Source organism: Temnothorax longispinosus, chromosome 11 (genome assembly GCF_030848805.1).
Source record: "Temnothorax longispinosus isolate EJ_2023e chromosome 11, Tlon_JGU_v1, whole genome shotgun sequence".
Classification (NCBI taxonomy): Eukaryota; Metazoa; Arthropoda; class Insecta; order Hymenoptera; family Formicidae; genus Temnothorax; species Temnothorax longispinosus.
In genome coordinates this window covers 1,048,386-1,069,871 of record NC_092368.1, presented here as the reverse complement: position 1 = coordinate 1,069,871, position 21,486 = coordinate 1,048,386, and the positions used below count along the sequence as shown (strand labels likewise).

The window sequence follows — 21,486 nt, the reverse complement described above, 5'->3', positions numbered from 1 at the left end:
GAGTACGCATGAAAATTCTTCTTTCTTAATTAAAGAGGCACGTTTTGTAAATATAATATTAATTGATACTAATATAAATTTTAATTTATATATTAGTATCACGTAATATATCATTTAATTTAATATTTTTATATATCATTTAAATAAAAAATAAACTTATAGGTATTATTTAAGTTATTATATATTTTATTATAAAAATATAATTTATAAATTATTTATATACATTGCACAAATAAACACTGCACAAATTTAAATAATAAAATAGTTTCATTTACATCGTCATCTTAATTTTCTCTACATCGCATATAACATATCATACACATATATATGTTATATGTATGTGTAATACATAAAAATATCATCAACAGGTGCAATTAGCACGGACGCAAACCATGTGCGGTTACCGAGCGAAACGACGTAGTTGAGTTGCACTTTCTCAGGCGGCGCGTCGGAAAATGCAACACACGAAAAAGGCCGGGATGGGCGGATGGCCTCTCTCAGGTTTCTCTCTGACTCTACCGTTATCGCCTAGCTAAACCGATAACAACATCGCGGTGCTATCGATCTGGAGCGATCTGAACCGAAGGCACACTTATACACCATCGTGACCGCGTGACGTTCGTCCGGCGTTCACGCTGTTCTGGATTTTCATGCGGGATACAACGCACAGTGCCTGTGTCATTCCCGTTCGATCCCGCAACACGGCGATACCTCCAGATACCTCACGGCGCGCGAAACGAGAACGTCGTTTCCAGGTCGACGAGCGGGCGGCTGCGGGATGGCTTGCGAGGCGTGTAACGCCAAGTTCAACCTGTTCAAGAGAAAAGTGAGTGAGCATCCTCCGTCGTGGCATCTGGCGCTTTTTCCCCCACGCCGAACGAGGGTCCCGAAGGACGACAGTCCGACGGTTCGACGAATCTCTCGACGTCGAGCTGCGTCGAGCTGTGTATATACATATCTCTGGACGATGAATCCGAGCCTCCTTCGAATTGTCACGCAAATATCGTAGCGTCAAGTGTGTCGTCGATTTCGCTGCGCACTAAACTATTATATTGAGATTAACATTTGACCTCTATCCCCCCCTCCGTTAGGTAATCCTAGAATTTTTCTCGATTACTTTACGGATTTACGGTTTACATCCGGTTCGAGGAATTTTGGATTTTCTGGTTGAACCCGATCGTGATTCTTGATTGGGAAATCCTGGATTTATAGTGTTGTGTGACATATTTTTTATGTTTCTCGTGTAACTTTTAGAAACAATGCGTGGACTGCCTGAGGTACTTCTGTTCCGAATGCGTGATCAAACGGCTGGACAAGGTGTTCACTTGCGACAGCTGCGGCCTGTTGTCCAGGAGGCCGCTTATCAGGAATCAAATCAGACAAATACGTTCGAGGGACTTACGTCAGTACCTTGTGGCGAAGAAGGTTTCTGTCAGGGGTTGCGTCGGTATGTGCGCATTAATATACTGCCAGCCAACAAATCTCTCTGTAACAATAGCTTGTTAATCGACACTAATCTTGTAGGAACTCGAAGAATTTTTTTATAGAGCCGTACTTTGATTTCAGAAAAAGAGGACCTGGTACATCTACTAATGCTCTTTGCTAATGGAACTGACTCGTGCTTGAGCTTCGACCACAGTACAAGCGCCAGGACACAAAATGCTGCCGAAGAACCACAGTACGTTTTACATTTCAGTATGTTTTATTGATATCGACACTTTAACTCTTTGAAAGCCAGATTTTGTAACTGACAAGGACTCTTGGCATTTTATTTTAATACAAAATGCATGCGATTTACATAATCGACACTTTAACTCTTTGAAAGCCAGATTTTGTAACTGACAAGGACTCTTGGCATTTTATTTTAATACAAAATGCATGCGATTTACATATTTTTTCTTAAATAATACTTTAAAGTATTACGTTTATTCAGTTCCAGGATTGACCCCGGTTCAAATAGAATGGAAAACATGCCAAATGTCAGTACCGCGAATAATGAACCTGACGCGGAGGCGCCAGCGGAACCCGTAAGAAACGAGGATGTCGAAATGGCGGAGGAAGCGAGTGAAAGCAGTGACAGTAGCCCAATTATTAGCGTTCCATTTAGCAGCGATAACGAATCACCCGGGGAGAAACCAACGAAAGGTAGTGACGTCGAAATAGAAGAAGTATTTGAGAGTGATAACAATCCAACCGGGCCTAGTACCGCACCAGAGCCAGTAATCACCGAACAGGAGGAAGTTCCCGAAACGTCAGACGAGAAAAAATCGGATATGGTCACAGAGATCCCCACGGTACGTACATGATTGCAAGCAACACTTATAAAACACATGCATTCATTGTAATTATGTCTTCTCTCTTCTCCCAGTGGTCAGACAAAGTGCAATTGTCGGATATAAAGGAAGCGTCGGAACTAGAGTATCTAAGCATTAAACAATTAAAAAATCTGTTGAGTACAAATCGCGTGGATTATAAAGGCTGCATAGAGAGACAGGACTTACTGAACAAAGTTTCCAGATTATGGCACGAATATAGTCAATCCAGAAAGGGTAAGATACATTATATTATAACGCAATTCGATAGTAATATTTATATTCAAATTAATTTTAATGTCTATTACGCCTTAAATAACAAATATTTACACATATAAATGATGGTTTAATATAAAAGATATATGTTTTATTATTTCTTTAGCACTTACCGCAAATAAATTGTTACAGATGTGGAAAAACTCAGCGAAGAAGAATTGTGCAAAATCTGCTGGGACGCACCGATCGAGTGTGTAATTTTGGAATGCGGCCATATGGCTTGTTGTATAAACTGTGGTAAACAAATGTCCGAATGTCCGATATGCAAACAATATGTTGTTCGTGTTGTACGATTTTTCAAAGCTTAAAAAAGGCAACGATCGGAATATAATAGGTGATTATAACTTTGTAAATTTGGAAAGGACAAATCCCAAGTTAAGTCCTCCGTTATCTTTTAGATTATTACGTGCCTGCCAGTTGTCATAGATCGATTCTGACGTGTATATGGTAAAACACCAAATTTTTGTCCGATAATTTACGGCGCATTTTGGTAAACATTAGAACTAGGTCTGCATAAGATTTATGCAAATCTTATGCAATTGTCTTGACTTTAAATTCTAAATTGGCTAGTTGTATAGCGTTTTTTATCAATTGAAATACAATTCAGAACTTTCCAGACGGAGGATAATATTTTGAAATAAATATCTATATTATAGTATATTATATCAAATCAAACTACATATACATATATATATATATATATATATATCCACACCATATACATATATATGTATATGTACGTATATATGTGCATATATTGCAATGAATAACACTAAGGGTATAATATATGAAGTTTTTATATTATGGAGTTGTGTGTATGTGTGCGCACATATGTCGTAACACTCCAATCTCCTGTGATCCCGGAAATTTTATAAATTCTGTATTGTACAGAATGTATCTTTTTTATGAAAATAAATAATACGTAGATTAATTCTGAATGTACATAGAATTAAAATAAACTAAAGCTTATGTTCATAAAACGTTTGAAATTGTAATTTTTAAAATTTTAGTTTTTAATTTAATTATATGTCACGAATGGAGAACGAGAGAGAAGTATTTCTGCCATACTTTTCTTACATTTCACATAAATAAATTCTAACATTTCTTTAAATTCAATAGCGAAGCGATTTCGAGTCATTTTGATTTTAAAAATCGATAGAGCACAAGTTGCAGCATTGCTGCGTTTTTAGCGTTGCATTCAAATTGTGCCTAAATCACGAAATCGCAACACTGTTCTTGTCACATATTACTGATTGTCTTTAATAATAGTTAAGTATTCTCTTGATACTTAATCAATTTTTGTAGCTCAAAGTTTGTCCAATGGTACCATCGTCGATTGTGGTCAGGAACATCAGAAGCAGCACAAACCTTTGTGCAAAGCTATACGGGACGCGCTGCGAGACTACAACATGGATGATCGCGGTGAAACTACGGAGGAATGGGCTGGCAAGAAGCTGACCTTCATGCGGCTAGTGTCGTCCAGGCTGGGACGTCCCCTGAATTTGGATGAGACAGAAATGTTCTATTTTTCAAGGGAGTGCCTGGTTTGCCATGAACGGGATGCTCAGTCGTTGAAGGATTGTCAGAAGTGTGTTGCCAGCTTTTGTCAAAATCACAAAGACGGTACTTTGCACAGGAACCTCTGCACTCCCCTGGAATTATAGCTTCGTACACATTTATCTTCTGTAGGAGAGAAAAGCAGTTCTCCATACTTGCATTCTTACTTGCAACACGTTTCATACATGGGTACATTTCAGAACATGAAAGACTTTATAAAGGCTTTTGGGAATATTCAGACTGACTCGGAGATGCTGTACAATGTCTTGGCAGCTGTACAGTCAGACCATCTGACATGTTCCTTAACGTTGTTTCATGCTTTGCAATTATTAAACTATGTCCCAAAAAGTAAAAATCTAGTCATTCATAGTCTAGGTGCGAATTGTGCCGAAGAAAATCTTGAAAGATTGGGAAATTTTGCCGCGTTTAATAGGAACCATGGTGTCAGTGGTAGTTATATTTATAGGGCCGGAATTAACACGTAAATTAAATCCGTCACACGTTTGCGATAATTGTAGGTCACGAGAGGAAAAATGTTTGACGTTTGAGTTTCACGATGTGTTATACGAGAACTATGTACGCAGCCCGTAATTCGTAAAACCGGACTTGGGTAGGGTTTCACCTGGATATTGACGAGCATAAACTTGGGTCCAGTGAGGAAACGTGGGCGCCGTCCATACAGATGCTAGCGAAACAAAATTCTCCGTTTATCTTAACGTTTATCAAGCTTCAAAACTTAGAGAAGGGAACAAACAAAATAAACACAATCCTGGATAAAGAGGTAGACTATCTATATCGGAAAAAATCCATTCGCTAGTTTACATCCGATTATATACATCGCGTCGAAGTACGTATTTTATATGAATCAATATGTAATTATCTACAAAAGTCTTTGTTCGTAAAAGATTTGCGTAATTTAAGCGACCGACAAACTATATAAATGCTGATGTGTTTTATGCCGAAGAAAACGTAGCTCGCGCGAAATGACACACACGAATTAACTGAACTTAATGTTTAATAAATGTAACGGAAGGAGAACGCAAAGAAAAATATACGTACATCTGCGAATTGCGACGTGTCTTCACGAAATAAACTGCAAAAGACTGAGATTCGACACTCCGGAATGTTATATTTATGTCAGTCGAGCATAAATGGATTATAAATATAACAGGAGTGGATGCGGTAACAAAATATTATTACAATGGCTGTTACATTTAGTTTCGTTTGTAATGAGGACAAAACTTTAAGATAATTTTTATAATAAAATTTATATTTTTCTTTGTAATAAAATATATATTAAATATTTAAATGGCACGTGTTTCTTTTTTTATATTTCTTAGAGCTCTGTCATCATAGGTGAGAAAGGCTGCTTCCTGTGACAGTCGATGATCACAATAACTGCAGAGATCGAGTGGCCCTGACAGTACATCAGCTTCCTGTCATTTATGCGAGTATCGTTTCGAGGAGCCTGTATTTTAACGAGATTATTAACATTACTAATAACAGCATATACTTGTGCTAAGATTAACAAAATTCTAAACTTTTTCTCTATAAAATGCCTTTTAATAAAAACCTGTCACTGTCTAAAGTTCCAAGAACTTTCTTGATTTTCAAGAATTTTCTCAAAAATCGATGAAGTATTAGAAGAACATATATACTCGGCCAGGCCTAGACAGCACATCTTAAAGAAGTCTTTATATAGTTATAAACATGCGTGCTGTTTTTAATATTTCCTATAAGTATAAAATTCTAAAAGTAGAAACTTATAAAAAATAGAATATAATTAGGAACATATTTTAATTTAGAAATCGGCACTTTATTATTCCTTTCATTCTTTCATTTACATTATGAGAATGAGTATTATTATATATATAATTTTAAAATGCGATGGTACATTAAAAGTATAATACCAATTACAAACAATACAGTAATGAGAATTTAAGTGTTAGTTATTACAATCAATCTCATTGCAATAGTTACAGGTAATAGCGCTGTACAAATTACAAGCGCAACGTCAACAAATTATAATTTCGTGATGCAATATAAATGACAATACTGAAAACCTAAAGCATATGTGACGTAAACAATAGATTTCTATATTTTCGGAATTCGAGACGAGCTATTGGAAAGAAAGTCAAAAGCGGAAGTCAATAGCTGATTTACGCGTGCGTCACAATGCTTTAAGTACGTGTTATTTGCGAAATCATGCGACATCACAACATTCCGGACACTGAAAGTCGAACTTTCCGTGGTGTTGTGAAAAAATGCTTTTTTTTGAATCATCTTTTTGTCTTTTACGACTGCCGAAATATAAACGTTTAATAAAAATGACGAATGCGGCGAGGCGCGCGATTCTTCTTGGCCAGCTCGCACTTTATTGCTTTAATAAACGAAAGTACATACGCGCGAGTAATACACGTGAGAAATACCAATAGGGCAAAGTACCAAGTACAAAATCTTTTTTAATTCATCTTTCTATCATTTACGGTTGCCGAGATATAAGCGTTTTACGAAAGTCAAAAATCATTTTACGCCCGATCGTTACGGCACGCGCGCCCTTTATTATGTTAAATAAACGGAAGGACGTACGTGTTAGTAACAAAATCGAGATATTCCAATAGCGCAGAGTATAAACTAAAACTAAACAGTCCTTTTTGAATCATCTCTATATGTTGGGTGGTTGCCCAGATATTTGCGATAAACGATAGGGAAGACTTTTTTTTCTCGCGCCAAGCCAGCGACACATGGCCTTGACCTACTTTCGACGAACAGCTGTTATTGATTTTTACTTTCTAAATTGGCCTTGACCGAGTCCGGGAATGCCGGCCGGCGCGCGGCGTGTGTGTGTGCATATATATATATGCACGGCACGTCTATCCGTAAAATTCATAAATATTTCGATGTTTTTGCTAACTGATTTATAAGGTTTATTTTAAGTAGCAGTTGTCATAGATCGATTCTGACGTGTATATCGTAAAATCATCATTACAATGGCTATTGCTTTTAGTTCCGTTTGTAATGAAGACAAAACTTTTCGATAATTTTTATAATAAAATTTATATCTTTGTAATAAAATATATATCAAGCATTTATATATACGAAATGGCAATTATTTCTTCTCCATCGATATTTCTGAAATCTCTGACATCACATGCACGTGCGCCGTGTGCGACGCGTGACAGATTCACAGATGCTTGCCATAGTCGACGATCAAAACAATAACAGAGCTCGAGTGGCTGTAGCACTTGTGGCAGTATAATAGTTCCCCGCCGTTCTTTACGTGAGTATAAAGTATCGTTTTGCGGAGAGCGTATTCTAACGAGATTATAAACGTTATCAATAATTTCATATATAGGTATGTGGTAAGATTAACAAAATTCAATAATTGATTCTGCATAAAATAAAGTAAAAGCCCGTTTATCACAGATTAGGAACGTAGGGGTCAGGTTACAGCATATATATTTACAGGTAAGAGCATATTCACATATTTGCGATTCGAAAAGCACGTTTATTTATTTTTGCAGGCTTGAGCCTCACGCAGATACCAGAGCTAAGTTGGTAGCGGCCTGAAAAAGTTTCGTTCTCGAGTACTACCGTATCACGAAGCAGGCAGTCCTGGATATACGCCAAGTACACACGAATCCTCCATTTGTCTATTTGATAACGCCAGCATAAACAGTATCCTTCCTATTCATTGCATGGAATGATAATTATTCTAACAACTTTGTCATATTTTGCTTAACACTCACGTCCTGTGGGTGCAACCTGTGAAATCACACCATTCCAAACACTATATTTGTCCTTTACACTAAAGGAAATTTTGATACAGCGAGACTGTGTATAGGCAGAAGTCATGGAATCAGAAGCGAGAAATCAAATTAATAACGATTATAACGAGTTCTTCTACGCGACCATGTGTCACGTTTGCAAACGGTTTGGCGACGGCGTCCAATTGAAGAGATGCAGTGGCTGCTGGATGATCGCCTATTGTGGTCCTGAACACCAGAAGCAGCACTGGAAGCAGCACAAACCTTTGTGCAAAGCCATACGGAACGTGCTGCGAAACTACAGCATGGATTATGGCGATGAAACTGCAGAGGAATGGGCCGGCAAGAAGCTGACCTTCGCGCAGCTAGTATCGTCCAAGCTAGGACGTCGCCTGAATGTGAGTGAGACGGATATGTTCTTTTTTCCAAAAGAGTGCCTAGTTTGCTACGAACGGAACATTAAGTCGTTGGAGAGTTGTCAGAAGTGTGCTTTCAGCTTTTGTAAAAATCACGTAAACGGCACTGAGCACAAGAACATCTGTGCTCCCCTGGAACTATGTCTTCGCATATATTTTATTTCTATACGAAAGGGAAACAGTTTTCTGGACTTGAATTTTTACTTCCAACACATTTCCTGCACGAGTACATTTCAGAACATGAAAGACTTTTTAAAGGCTTGTATGAATATCCAGACTGACTCGGAGATGTGCAACGACCGGGCAACTTTCGGTTCAGAATATCTGACACATTCCTTAACGTTGTTTTTTGCTATGCGATTATTAAAGTATGTCCCAAAAAGTGAAGATCTAGTCGTTCATGTTCTAGGTGCGAAAAGGAGCGAAGAACTCACCTTGGTCGGGTGGGAAATTTTTCCGCATTTAATAGGAGCCAAGGTGTCAGTTATATTGATAGGACCGGAATTACCATGTAAATCAATGCTGTCACATCATTGCGATAACTGTATGTCACGGGAGAAAAAATGTTTGACGTTTGAGTTACACGATGGGTTATACGAGGACTATGTACGCAGTTCGTCATTCGTAAAACCGGATTTGGTTGTAGGATTTAATATGGGTGTTCGCAATCATGAACCTCCAGTTGAGTCCAGTAAGGAAACGTGGACGCCGTCCATTGAGTTGATAGCGAAAGAAAATTGTCCGTTTATCTTGACGTCTTCCACGCTATATGCATTTAAAAAAGAGACAGACATAATAAAAACAATCCTGGATAAAGAGGTAAACCATATATATAGTGGAAAGAATCCATTCGCCAGTTTAATCCCATGCAGAACTGTCGGCGGGCTGGAGTACGTATCTTATACGAATCAATATGTTATTATCTATAGGAGTCTTTGTTCATAACTGATATGCGTAATTTAAGCGACCGATACAAACCAACGGCTTGTATTTGATGACGAAGGAAACGTAGCGCGCACGAAATGACACACACGAATTAACGGAACTTAACGTTTAATAAATGTAACGGAATAAGGAACGCAAAGAAAATTATACGTACATACATCTGCGTATCGCAACGTAATAAGCGACGTGTCTTCACGAAACGAATTCCAAAAGCGGAGTCCGACACTCCGGAATGTCTGCTTATATTTATAATCTAAAAATCCTAGAGCACATTATCTACAATTGTAGAGTCGATTGTCTTACATCGAGCATAATTGATTGTAGATACAGCGATTATAGATATAACAGGACACATGGATGCAGTAATGTAAAATATTAATACAATGACTGTTACTTCCAGTCCTGTTTGTGATGAAGACAAGACTTTTCATTAATTGTTTGTAATAAAATTTATACCTTTGTAATAAATAATAAAATATACATATATCAGGCATTTACGAAATGGCAATTGTTTGTTCTCCATCGATACTTCTGAAATCTCTGACGTCACACGTGTGCCACGTGCCACACGTCACGTGTGACAGTCGACGTCGACGATCAAAACAATGGCAGTGAATGGCAGAGATCGAGTGGTAGCGCCTGTGCCGTAGCAGTATAATTTTCCCGTCGTTCTTTATGTTAGTGTCGTTTCAAGGAGTGTATTCCAACGAGATTATTAACGTAATCAATAACAGGATATATATGTAGTAAGATTAACAAAATTCAATAATTATTTCTATATAAAAATACGTTTTGACAAAAGCCTATCGCAAGTTAGGAATATAGGTTAGGTTACCAGCAAAACACATGTTCACAGAGCTTGCGATTCGAAAAGGAAATCATCCAGATTTTATGTAACGACTACGCGTATGTTGCTTATTTATTACAGGCTGAAGCCTCACGCAGATATCAGAGCTAAGCTGGTAGCGGCCTGAAAAAGTTTCGTGCTCGAATACTACCGTATCACGAAGCAGGCAGTCCTGGTTGTATGTACGCGAAGTAGACACGAATTCTCTATTCAATAACGCCAGCATAAACAGTATCCTTTCTATTTATCTTATGAAATTATAATTAATATAATTATTCTACAAATTTTATCATATATTTTGCTTAACGCTTATGCCTAGCGGGTGCAACCTACAAAATCACAACATTCCAAATCTACATTTGTCTTTTACACTGAAAGAGACGTTTGATCAAGAGACAGACGCGATATAACGAGACTGCGGCCAGAAGTCATGGAATTGATAAATAGTTTATATAATGACTTTATAAATAATGTCTTCTACGCGACCGTATGTCACGTTTGCAAGCAGTTTGGAGACTGCGTCCCTTTGAAGAGATGCGGTAGCTGCAGGATGATCGCCTATTGTGGCCGGGAACATCAGAAGCAGCACAAACCTTTGTGCAAAGCCATACAGGACGCGTTGCAGGAATACAACTTTAATGATCGCGGTAAAGATTCAGAGGATTGTGACGATTAGAAGCTGATCTTCATGAGGCTGGTGTTGCGCAAGCTGGGTCGCCATCTGAAGCTGGACGAGATGCAAATGTTCACATTTCTAAAGGAGTGCCTAATTTGCCATGAAAAGAACGATAAGTTGTTGGAGGATTGTCAGAAGTGTGCTGCCAGCTTTTGTAAAAATCACAAAGACGACACTGCGCACAGGGACATTGCGCTCCCCTGGAACTAGGTCTTCATTCAGACTTATTAGGTACAACAAAGTTTAATAGTCCGGTGGAGCTGCTTTCTGACTTGAAACGCGTTTCGGACGCGAGTACATTTCAGAACATGAAAGACTTCGTAAACGCTTTAGGGAATATTCAGACTGATTCGGAGATGCCGTACGATATTTTGGCAGCCGAATACTCACAATATTTGACACGTCCCTTGACATTGTTATATGCGATGCGATTATTAAACTATGTTCCAAAAGGCAAAGATTTAGTCATATGTTGTAGGTGCAAATTACATCGAAGTAGTCACCTTGTTGACGTGGCGAGTTTTGCTGCATTTATCAGAGACCGTAATGTCATTCGTAATTATAATGATAGACCCGGACTTAAAAAAGATTGCTCCTTCACGCACTTGTGATAAATGTAAATCGCTAGGAAACAAAAGTGTAATTTTTTAGTACCACGATGTGTTATACGAGAACTATGTGCACAGTCCGTCATTCGAAAAACCGGACTTGATTGTAGGATTTAACTTGAATATTCAGGAACATGAACTTGATTCTAGTAAGAAAATATGGGCGTCATCCATACATGCGTTAGCGAAACAGAATTGTCCGTTCGTCTTAACGTTTTTTACGCTACGGGACTTTGAGAAGGGGACAAACAAAATGAACACAATCTTGGGTAAGGAGGTAGATTATCTCTATAGCGGAAAGAACCCATTCGCTAGTTTCAGACCACATAGAATCCTCGGGCCAGAGCGCGTGTATTATCATAATCAGTATGTAGTTATCTACCAAAATCTTTGTTCGTAATTGATATGCGTAATTTAAGCTACCGATGCAAGCTGAAGGCTGTGTTTATGCCAAAGTAAACGTTGCGTGTGAGAAATGAAAGAATACGAGTTAAATGGAATTTTACGTTTAAGAAATGCAACGGAAAGAACGCAGAGATAACTGTATGAACTACATCTGCGAATCGCGGCGCGTTATTTCTTCACGAAACAAACTGCAAAAGACTAAGATTCGACACTCCGGAATGTCTACTTAATTTACAATCTAAGAAGCCATTATTTACTTGTAGAATCGATATTATATTTATGTCAGTCGAGCATAAATGGATTATAAATATAACAGAGGAGTGGATGCGGTAACAAAATATTATTACAATGGCTGTTACTTTTAGTTTCGTTTGTAATGAGGACAAAACTTTAAGATAATTTTTATAATAAAATTTATATTTTTCTTTGTAATAAAATATATGTAATATATATTATATATTTAAATGGCACGTGTTTCTTTTTTGATATTTCTTAGAGCTCTGTCATCATAGGTAAGAAAGGCTGACTGCTTCCTGTGACAGTCGATGATCACAATAACTGCAGAGATCGAGTGGCTCTGACAGTACATCAGCTTCCTGTCATTTATGCGAGTATCGTTTCGAGGAGCCTGTATTTTAAGGAGATTATTAACATTACTAATAACAGCATACACTTGTGCTAAGATTAACAAAATTCTAAACTTTTTCTCTATAAAATGCATTTTAATAAAAACCTGTCACTGTCTAAAGTTCCAAGAACTTTCTTGATTTTCAAGAATTTTCTCAAAAATCGATGAAGTATTAGAAGAACATATATACTCGGCCAGGCCTAGACAGCACATCTTAAAGAAGTCTCTATATAGTTATAAACATGCGTGCTGTTTTTAATATTTCCTATAAGTATAAAATTCTAAAAGTAGAAACTTATAAAAAATAGAATATAATTAGGAACATATTTTAATTTAGAAATCGGCACTTTATTATTCCTTTCATTCTTTCATTTACATTATGAGAATGAGTATTATTATATATATAATTTTAAAATGCGATGGTACATTAAAAGTATAATACCAATTACAAACAATACAGTAATGAGAATTTAAGTGTTAGTTATTACAATCAATCTCATTGCAATAGTTACAGGTAATAGCGCTGTACAAATTACAAGCGCAACGTCAACAAATTATAATTTCGTGATGCAATATAAATGACAATACTGATGAAAACCTAAAGCATATGTGACGTAAACAATAGATTTCTATATTTTCGGAATTCGAGACGAGCTATTGGAAAGAAAGTCAAAAGCGGAAGTCAATAGCTGATTTACGCGTGCGTCACAATGCTTTAAGTACGTGTTATTTGCGAAATCATGCGACATCACAACATTCCGGACACTGAAAGTCGAACTTTCCGTGGAGGTGTTGTGAAAAAGTGCTTTTTGAATCATCTTTCTGTCTTTTACGATTGCCGAGATATAAACGTTTAATAAAAATGACGAATGCAGCGAAGCGCGCGATTCTTTTTGGCCAGCTCGCACTTTATTGCTTTTAATAAACGAAAGTACATACGTGCGAGTAATACACGTGAGAAATACCAATAGGGCAAAGTACCAAGTACAAAATCTTTTTTAATTCATCTTTCTATCATTTACGGTTGCCGAGATATAAGCGTTTTACGAAAGTCAAAAATCATTTTACGCCCGATCGTTACGGCACGCGCGCCCTTTATTATGTTAAATAAACGGAAGGACGTACGTGTTAGTAACAAAATCGAGATATTCCAATAGCGCGGAGTATAAACTAAACAGTCCTTTTTGAATCATCTCTATATCTTGGGTGGTTGCCCAGATATTTGCGATAAACGATAGGGAAGACTTTTTTTTTCTCGCGCCAAGCCAGCGACACATGGCCTTGACCTACTTTCGACGAACAGCTGTACATTATTGATTTTTACTTTCTAAATTGGCCTTGACCTAGATCACCGAGTCCGGGAATGCCGGCCGGCGCGCGGCGTGTGTGTGTGTGTATATATATATGCACGGCACGTCTATCCGTAAAATTCATAAATATTTCGATGTTTTTGCTAACTGATTTATAAGGTTTATTTTAAGTAGCGAGAGGCTTGTTTTCAAGCAGCGTCGTTTACGCTGTCACAGCTTCCTCCCTAATGTGAGATGTATTATTAATGATGTTGCATGCTCTCTCGAACATGCTCGGCATGCTCTCTCGAACAAGAATAAACGATAAAGAGTTATAAAATGCTTCTGCATAATGCTAGCCAACGAAAAAAAGGAAGCTACGAATGCCGTCGCTCGCGCTCGGCGGGAATTAGGTAGACGGTCCGAAATGCGACGAACGACACGACTAATCTCAAGAAATATGTTTATCTTATCATCGTTATGTGTCCTTTAACGTGAGGCATGCTCTCTCGAACAAGAATAAACGATAAAGAGTTATAAAATGCTTCTGCATAATGCTAGCCAACGAAAAAAAGGAAACTACGAATGCCGTCGCTTGCGCTCGGCGAGAAGGTAGACGATCCGATATATACGAACGACACTGGGACATATCTCGAGAAATATATTTATTTTAACATTGTTATGTATGCTTTAATGCCAGACTTGCTCTCCCAGATGTAATTAGACGCTAAAGAGTTTTAAAATGTTGCTGCATAATGTTAGATAACAAAAAAAAGGTATATTATAGCTGCGAATAATACAGGCGGCGTTGGCTGCAAATAAATCTCGAGAAATACGTTTATTTTAATATTGTTATGTATTCTTTAATGCGAGGCATGCTCTCTCGAATGTGATTAGACGATAAATAATTATAAAATGCCGTTCTATAATGCTAGCCAACGAGAAAAAGGTATAGCTGCGAATGCCGACGGGCGGCGTTGGACGACAAAGTCGGAGCTCCGAAATATCACAAGCGACACTAAATAAATCTTGAGAAATACGTTTATTTTAATATTATTATGTATCCTTTAATGCGAGGCATGCTCTCTCGAATGTGATTAGACGATAAATAATTATAAAATGCCGTTCTATAATGCTAGCCAACGAGAAAAAGGTATAGCTGCGAATGCCGACGGGCGGCGTTGGACGACTGTATTCGGAGCTCTGAAATACCACACGCGACACCAAATAAATCTCGAGAAATACGTTTATTTTAATATTATTATGTATTCTTTAATACAAGGCATGCTCTCTCGAATATAATTAGATGATAAATAATTATAAAACGTTGTTGCATAAGGCTAGCTAGCGAGAAAAAGGTAGCTGCGAAATGCCGACGGGCGGCGTTGGACGACAAAAAGGCTGTGGTCCACTTGACGCTACAAATGCTTTGAAGCGTTCTTCTTCTCCTTCTTTCTTTATTGAAAGAAAGGAGAAGAGGAATGCTTCGAACCATTTGTAGCATCAAGTGGACCGCAGCTAAAAGGCCTGTTCGTTTTAGCTGAACTTTTTGCACGGTTCATCTTTTCTCTTTTTCTCTCCAATGTGAGAAGCAAAAGAGAAAAGATGAACCGTTACGTCATTGTCATGATATCTTTTGACATCATATCTTTCGTAACGGCTCTGAACTGCAATTCTGTAACTCGTTATACAGTATCATCGTTTTATTGTCGTTGTGTAGCTTTTTTATCATATAGTATACCTGCACAACTGAGCGCATAACGAGTTACAGAATCGCACCACTGGCCCTGAGTCCCTTCTCCGCTTCCCCCACCTACTTTTTTTTTAGAGGGAAGCCTGCCTGGCTTGCCAGTTTTACAATTACGAGCAGATATATTTTGGCTCAGATGCCATACCCACGCACCCGGAGCGCTAAAACTGATGCATTTCGATTTTTTTTCACATTATATAAAATAATTTATTTATTTTAAAAACTATATATATATAATTACAATCCTAATGTTTTAATCTTAATTAGAGAGGCGGCCATATCTGTGCCACTTCTGCGTGCGCGGATTCCGGCAGCCACTTCTGGTAGGCTGACAATAGAACTGCAAAATTAAAACATTCCAGCGTTAATCGCGAAACAATATGCAAAATTAGCTATATAAAGTTCAAATCTCACATTTTTTATCCGAACCCCAGATTTCTACCAGTTTGTCTTTGGACACGACTCCCTGCGACTGCAGCGTTTGTATTATTGCTTGAGTGCGTGGTATCAACCTGAAAAAATCGTATTGAATTGGCGTAATTTATTCGATGAATCAACGTGAAATCGAAAGAAGATAGAATAACGATTTACCTGGCCCATGACTTGGTGATGCTCCCAGGTGTCGTCAGCAGCGACGGGACAAATCGTTCCAGCTTAGGGCACACTTGACCCTCCAAGAAGAAATACGCGAACCACTTGACACCGTCCACCGTCAATGGATGCTCTATATCCATCGCTGGTAGTGCCCATCCGGCCTTTCCGAATGTACCAGACACGCGGCAGATGATTTTCCCGGTTCCTTGATTATATCTGTAAATAAGAATAATATTCGATCATAATGAAGATTTTAATATCTTTATAAATAAGTAGGAAAAACATTATAAAGCAAGAATTGTGATAAAAATACCTTGGCGGTGGATCAACCAATGGTTCACTAAGATGGCATAGCATGGGAGCGAATTTCGGCAACCATTCGGGTTCTATCGCCGTGACACCTCGCATGTACATCTTTCCATTCGTTTCGTACACCTCTTGATAAACCACCCATTCCGGACTGATTTTCCGTAGAACGCACGAAGAATGCATGAATACAGGTTCCTCCATTTCTGGTGTTCTGAAAGATAGTTCGGAATGGAGATGTCGCATTCAATAGGTCTTAATTATCGATGATAATAATTAATAACACACCTGTAAGCGTGTTTCCACTTGGCCTTATCCTGATCCTCTTTTACCTCGTCGGGCGAAACCTTTCTCGCGACTTGATTCACCATACCTGCAAGGACTATCTGGCGCAGCAATTTCGCTTCCATGTCGGTTGGTAACGGCATTCTGTAACAAATTCTTGTTGTAGACAACCATCTCAAACATATTGCAACGTGCATACAATCAAATTCCAGTTTTCTGATCTAATCGAGGTCGAGCATTCTCTTTATTCCGAAAGATTATTGAACTCTATATACAGTTCAGGGATTTATCTTTTAGAATGGTCCGAATAAAAGCATTTGTAATAAATAAAAGATACGTACTTGGGATCAATGATTAAATTTAGATTTGGCACATTTAAATTAATCTCATTGGTGAGCTGTTGCCTAAGTTTCCTGATCTCGACCATAGCTTTATATCTCAAACCATTTTCCTCGCAGAAAGACAACAGTTTTCCCTTCGATCCTGCGTACTCGGCAGTTCCGATAGCTCTTATCAGAACCATTGGATCACCTGTTCACAAACAGAAACGTATCGTTTATCGTTCATATTCGTATTATATGAGTGGAAGTTATATGAACGGAAAATAAATTCGAGATTACGTACCGAGGAGCAAATTATTGCCAATTCCGGCCCAGTAACGGCGCGTTTGCAACCATTTGCTCTTAGTTGGACCCTCCATGTCGCGAGTTTCTATAAGCACTTCTGGTACGCTAAGAGCCGCTACCATGCATATCATATATTTCAACAAGTTGAACTGATGTGACAGTGCCAGCATCTTGCCGTAACGTGGAGAAATCGGAAACGCGGCGATACTGCGTCCAAGCGGCGTCACTTTCGCACAGTATATCTCTAAATATGATGAAACATTAATTTTGTGCTTTAGACAATGTAATATTTTAAATATAAAAGAATAATTTTACGTTTCATATAATAAGCTCCAAGTGCTTCCACTCTACGCATTGCAATTTTGCAATGCCGTCTAAATGACAATATAAATGTTTCCGTTCGATTACCTTCCTGTTTCTTCGAAGGCGGTTCTAATGCTCCAAGTATCGTAAGCCGTTTCTCCGCAGACTTCAACTGCACCACATCTGGTGGCGTAGGAAATGGAAAGTTCACGACTTTGTCTATATTCATCGCCTTCATCTGCAGTAACAAGTCGTCCACTGGTTTTCTCTGAATCTCCGACTGGCTGTATTCCTCGAAATCGTTGTCGTATACAGCCGATGAGTATAATCTATACGAAAAGAAATGTATGTATAAAGACTGCAAAGCAAAAGATTATGTGCATAATTAATATGACTATACTTTAAATATAAAGTTTCTAAGAAAAAAACTTTAAAAATTTCTAAAAAAAAAAAAAAATGATCAAGGTCGATATTCATAGTCGGTTCTTATATGTAAGCGTTTTACGCGAGCGTTACTTCTGTAGTAACTTACGATAATTCACTCGTTTACGCGGAGTAAATTACCGTAAGTATCTTAAGATGTCATTAACCAATCACAGAGCCGTATTAGCATCTTAAGACATTACTTAAGACGGTCTCGAAATAAGGACCGACTATGAATACCGACTATGAATACCGGCCTAAATCTATAATTTGTAAGGTCCACCTTATTAAAGATTTTCATGCATGTAAATTGCGGGATATTTCGAGATACCTGTAGCAATGACCAGGTCGAGTTCTACCGGCTCTGCCGGCACGTTGGGTGGCCGCTGCTTTGCTCGCATAGCTAATATGATACGTGCTTACACCTGTCACCTTGTCATACAGTCTAGTTTTACAACGCCCGCTATCTACAACGTATCTGATGTTAGGAATCGTCAGCGAGGTTTCTGCAACATTAGTAGATACCACGCACAAGCGACATCCTTCTGGTGGTGACTCGAACACCTAAAATCATATTAAGTTTAAAATTAATTATTTCATCACAAAATAGGTCTGTTGTTTTAATTTACTACAGAGAGTCGTTAACATCAAAAGAATCACAATTGATTTATCATTATGCACTACATATTTACTCTAGCCTGTTTGTGCCCAGGTAAAAGAGAGTAAAGGGGTAAGACCCATAATGGCTGCACGTTTGTCAGTCCCTTGAAATCAATAACATCTTCATCTTCATCTTCATCCTCGTCAAAGTTCTCTTCATCGTCTTGCGCATTGATTAAATCTTCGTGTGTGTCATCAATAGGATTTATCAAATAGCTAAACATAAATATTTGTTATGAAAAATTATAGAAAAATATGAAAGATTAAAATATGGCGATACGAATAAGGCGTACTCATCGAGATTAATAGTCGGGAGTATAATCTGTTTCTTCTGCCTCTGTTTATTACGGCGCAACGCTTCCTTGGCATCAAAATCATCTTCGGAATCTTCTTGTTCGCTATGTTCTTTATCCAGTGCTTCTGTCGTTTCATTTTTCTCAGAGTCTTGCACCACTTTAACTTGGGGCTTTTTATTTTTCCTCAATGGAAACGATTTGCGTAATTTACGTACAACAGTATGCACCTCTTGCTGACCTGCAATAAAAAAATTCGTTAAGAATACGAAGATTGTACTGTAATAATAGTATATAAAAATAGAGACGTTTTCGATAATTTACCTGTTAAAAATATTAGTATGCCACCTTCTGGAAGGCGAGTATGTATCTTTATCGCTTTTCGCAATGCTTCATTGACGTAATCCTTGCTTGTTCTTCTATTAAAATGTATCTTTACAAGAAACTGTCGCGCTTTGACCTCGATTACCGGTGGTTTTACCTTAAACAGCCTCGTGTTCTCTACGAATTCCTTCACGGACAGCGTAGCTGACATAATTATCAGTTTCAAAGGATTGCCGCGTTTGTTACGAAGCGGAACAATCCTCGACAATAAACCGATCAAAATATCGGTATAGATGCTACGTTCGTGCGCTTCATCGAGTATAATGACAGAGTATTTGGTTAATAGGAAATCCTATTAAAAAAATTGAGAGATCATATTAGATATATAATAATTATATATCAGATATGTACAGAATTGTTTGTACTGCGACAATTTAAGATATATCACTCACACTTTGAATTTCTCTCAGTAAAACACCATCAGTCATGAATTTGATCTTCGTTTCTTCCGTAACGTTTCCTTCAAAACGAATCAGATACGAAACCTCCCTTTCGGAAAGATTCAGTTCTTCAGCTACACGCTTGCTCATTGACATCGCTGCCACTCTTCTTGGTTCGGTTATTCCAATCAATTTATTTTGCGCATATCCAGCCTCATATAAAAATTGAGGCACTTGCGTTGTCTTCCCTATAATGAGATTGAACTATTAAACAATAATTAAGATAATGCACATGAAAAATTGTGCTTGGCCTAATATTATTATAATTATTACCTAAAAAATTAACAAAGACTTTGTTAAAGTGTCTGTTAATTGTGTAATTTCACTCACCACTTCCCGTCTCTCCAGTTATTATGACTACTGGATTCTCATTTATTGTTTCAACTATAATTTGCTCTTCCGCAACAACGGGTAGTTTCAATCTGGCTGCTTGTATTCCAGGCTTTCTATTTACAGGTATAAACACAGCTGGCGTGTGGACTCTGGGAACATTTTGTTGTACTTCTCCCACTGATTTTTTAGATTCCTGAGATTTAGCTGAAAGTGTTTCCTTTTCCGCATCTCTCGTGAAATTCTTCTCATCTTTCTTTTCATTTATTTCAGCCTTTTCACTTGTCACATTAGAACCAGTAGTATTATCAAGAACATGTGTTTCATTTCCTTCTTCGTTATCACTATCTTCTTCCTTGCTACTATCACTGGACTTAAAATAAACATTATTCGATTACTTGTACTATAACTTAATAAATTTCCATCGTCGCTATTTCAAACTTACCTCAAACCCAACTATATTTAGATCAAGCTTAGCTTCGTCTTGTTTTACACCGTCCAGAATAGCTAATCTTTTTTTCTTGCTCATTTTAATAGAATTTACAGACTTTATCAAATCGCTTTCCTCCTCATCCGCTTTACGCTTTAATTTTTCAACAGGCATCTCAAGTTCTCGAAAATGACGCTTCAAGCCCTTGTTTTGCAGGGATGTTAGGCTCACATACTGTTGCAGTTCGGTAGGAGATGCTTGTACTTTTGCCAGATCTTCTAACAACGTTGCTCTCTACAAAATATTATTATCAAAGACATCAAGTAAACGTTTTATGTTGTTTATATAGAATAAAATTATGATACCTGTAACTTTTTCTTCTTTCGTTCTACTACTTTTTCTAGTTGTTTCCTGCGCTTCTTCGATAACAATCGAGTAGTTGTTACCTTCTTATCTATGTTTTTTGTCTTTCTCTTTTGAGTGGGCAGGACAAGCGCATTGCAACTGTCGTAATTCTCAGCGCGATGCTCAATGTCCACTACAATCTGGCAAATATGTTTAATAAGTAATATATTTAATTAAAGCAACAACTAATGACTTTAAACAACTTGATAAACATTTTACGTAATAAAAATACTATAGACAGTATATATAAGTTACAAGTGTTACACAAACAATATAATTTATCTTTTTCATGAGGAAACAAAACGGATGTAAGTAATTACAAGTAAATTTACCTCTTTAGTGGTAGAATGATCAACTTCCACGTTTGCAACAGCTCTTGACTTCGAATTATAACGTTTTTTCCCCATTATTGTTAAGAATGGAACAAGTAGCCCAGTTCAATCTCGAATTTTGGGAATGTAGTCATTCGGCTCTCTTTCGTCCCGAAAACCAAAGTTTTCAAAACATAAAATAAGATGACACTTTTAGGTT

The 21,486-nt window shown here is 37.6% G+C and overlaps 3 protein-coding genes across 7 annotated transcripts in view; 2 read left to right on the top strand and 1 right to left on the bottom strand.

Annotated features, from left to right (window-relative positions):
- The first annotated feature begins 493 nt into the window (after positions 1-493).
- LOC139822106 (E3 ubiquitin-protein ligase RNF34) lies at positions 494-3,519 on the top strand. Its single transcript, XM_071793672.1, has 6 exons — positions 494-826; positions 1,255-1,447; positions 1,567-1,678; positions 1,934-2,294; positions 2,369-2,549; positions 2,721-3,519. The coding sequence occupies exons 1-6, from the start codon at positions 779-781 to the stop codon at positions 2,894-2,896; spliced, it is 1,071 nt and encodes a 356-aa protein (XP_071649773.1). The 5' UTR covers positions 494-778; the 3' UTR covers positions 2,897-3,519.
- Positions 3,520-7,409: 3,890 nt separating this feature from the next.
- Positions 7,410-21,486, top strand: part of LOC139822092 (uncharacterized) — a 58,860-nt gene continuing 44,783 nt past the window's right edge. The window contains exons 1-5 of one of the 5 annotated variants that reach the window (XR_011734445.1): positions 7,410-7,500; positions 7,670-7,823; positions 7,975-9,950; positions 10,202-10,351; positions 10,440-11,581. The gene's annotated coding sequence lies outside the window, so the exon portion shown is untranslated. Of the gene's footprint in view, positions 7,501-7,669; positions 7,824-7,959; positions 10,020-10,201; positions 10,352-10,439; positions 11,582-21,486 lie in introns of those variants that run through there. The other 4 variants (XR_011734446.1, XR_011734443.1, XR_011734444.1 and 1 more) reach the window with 4 other exon arrangements.
- On the bottom strand, positions 15,706-21,418 carry LOC139822088 (probable ATP-dependent RNA helicase kurz). Its single transcript, XM_071793626.1, has 17 exons — positions 21,288-21,418; positions 20,916-21,095; positions 20,566-20,844; positions 20,121-20,493; positions 19,743-19,978; positions 19,291-19,642; positions 18,967-19,207; positions 18,706-18,889; positions 18,345-18,577; positions 17,696-17,919; positions 17,286-17,531; positions 17,003-17,192; positions 16,665-16,805; positions 16,384-16,590; positions 16,068-16,286; positions 15,891-15,988; positions 15,706-15,816 (listed from the first exon to the last, which is right to left on the bottom strand). Exons 1-17 carry the CDS (start codon positions 21,360-21,362, stop codon positions 15,740-15,742), a joined length of 3,555 nt encoding a protein of 1,184 aa, XP_071649727.1. The 5' UTR covers positions 21,363-21,418; the 3' UTR covers positions 15,706-15,739.

Excerpts from the sequence above, each read along its gene's own strand:
- LOC139822106 (XM_071793672.1), top strand. The coding sequence starts at position 779 with ATGGCTTGCGAGGCGTGTAACGCCAAGTTCAACCTGTTCAAGAGAAAA. Across the intron at positions 827-1,254 it reads TCAACCTGTTCAAGAGAAAA|AAACAATGCGTGGACTGCCT; the intron begins GTGAGTGAGCAT and ends TGTAACTTTTAG. Across the intron at positions 1,679-1,933 it reads AATGCTGCCGAAGAACCACA|TTCCAGGATTGACCCCGGTT; the intron begins GTACGTTTTACA and ends ACGTTTATTCAG.
- LOC139822088 (XM_071793626.1), bottom strand. The coding sequence starts at position 21,362 with ATGGGGAAAAAACGTTATAATTCGAAGTCAAGAGCTGTTGCAAACGTG. Across the intron at positions 19,979-20,120 it reads AACTGGAGAGACGGGAAGTG|GGAAGACAACGCAAGTGCCT; the intron begins GTGAGTGAAATT and ends ATCTCATTATAG. Across the intron at positions 15,817-15,890 it reads CTGGGGTTCGGATAAAAAAT|TTCTATTGTCAGCCTACCAG; the intron begins GTGAGATTTGAA and ends TTAATTTTGCAG.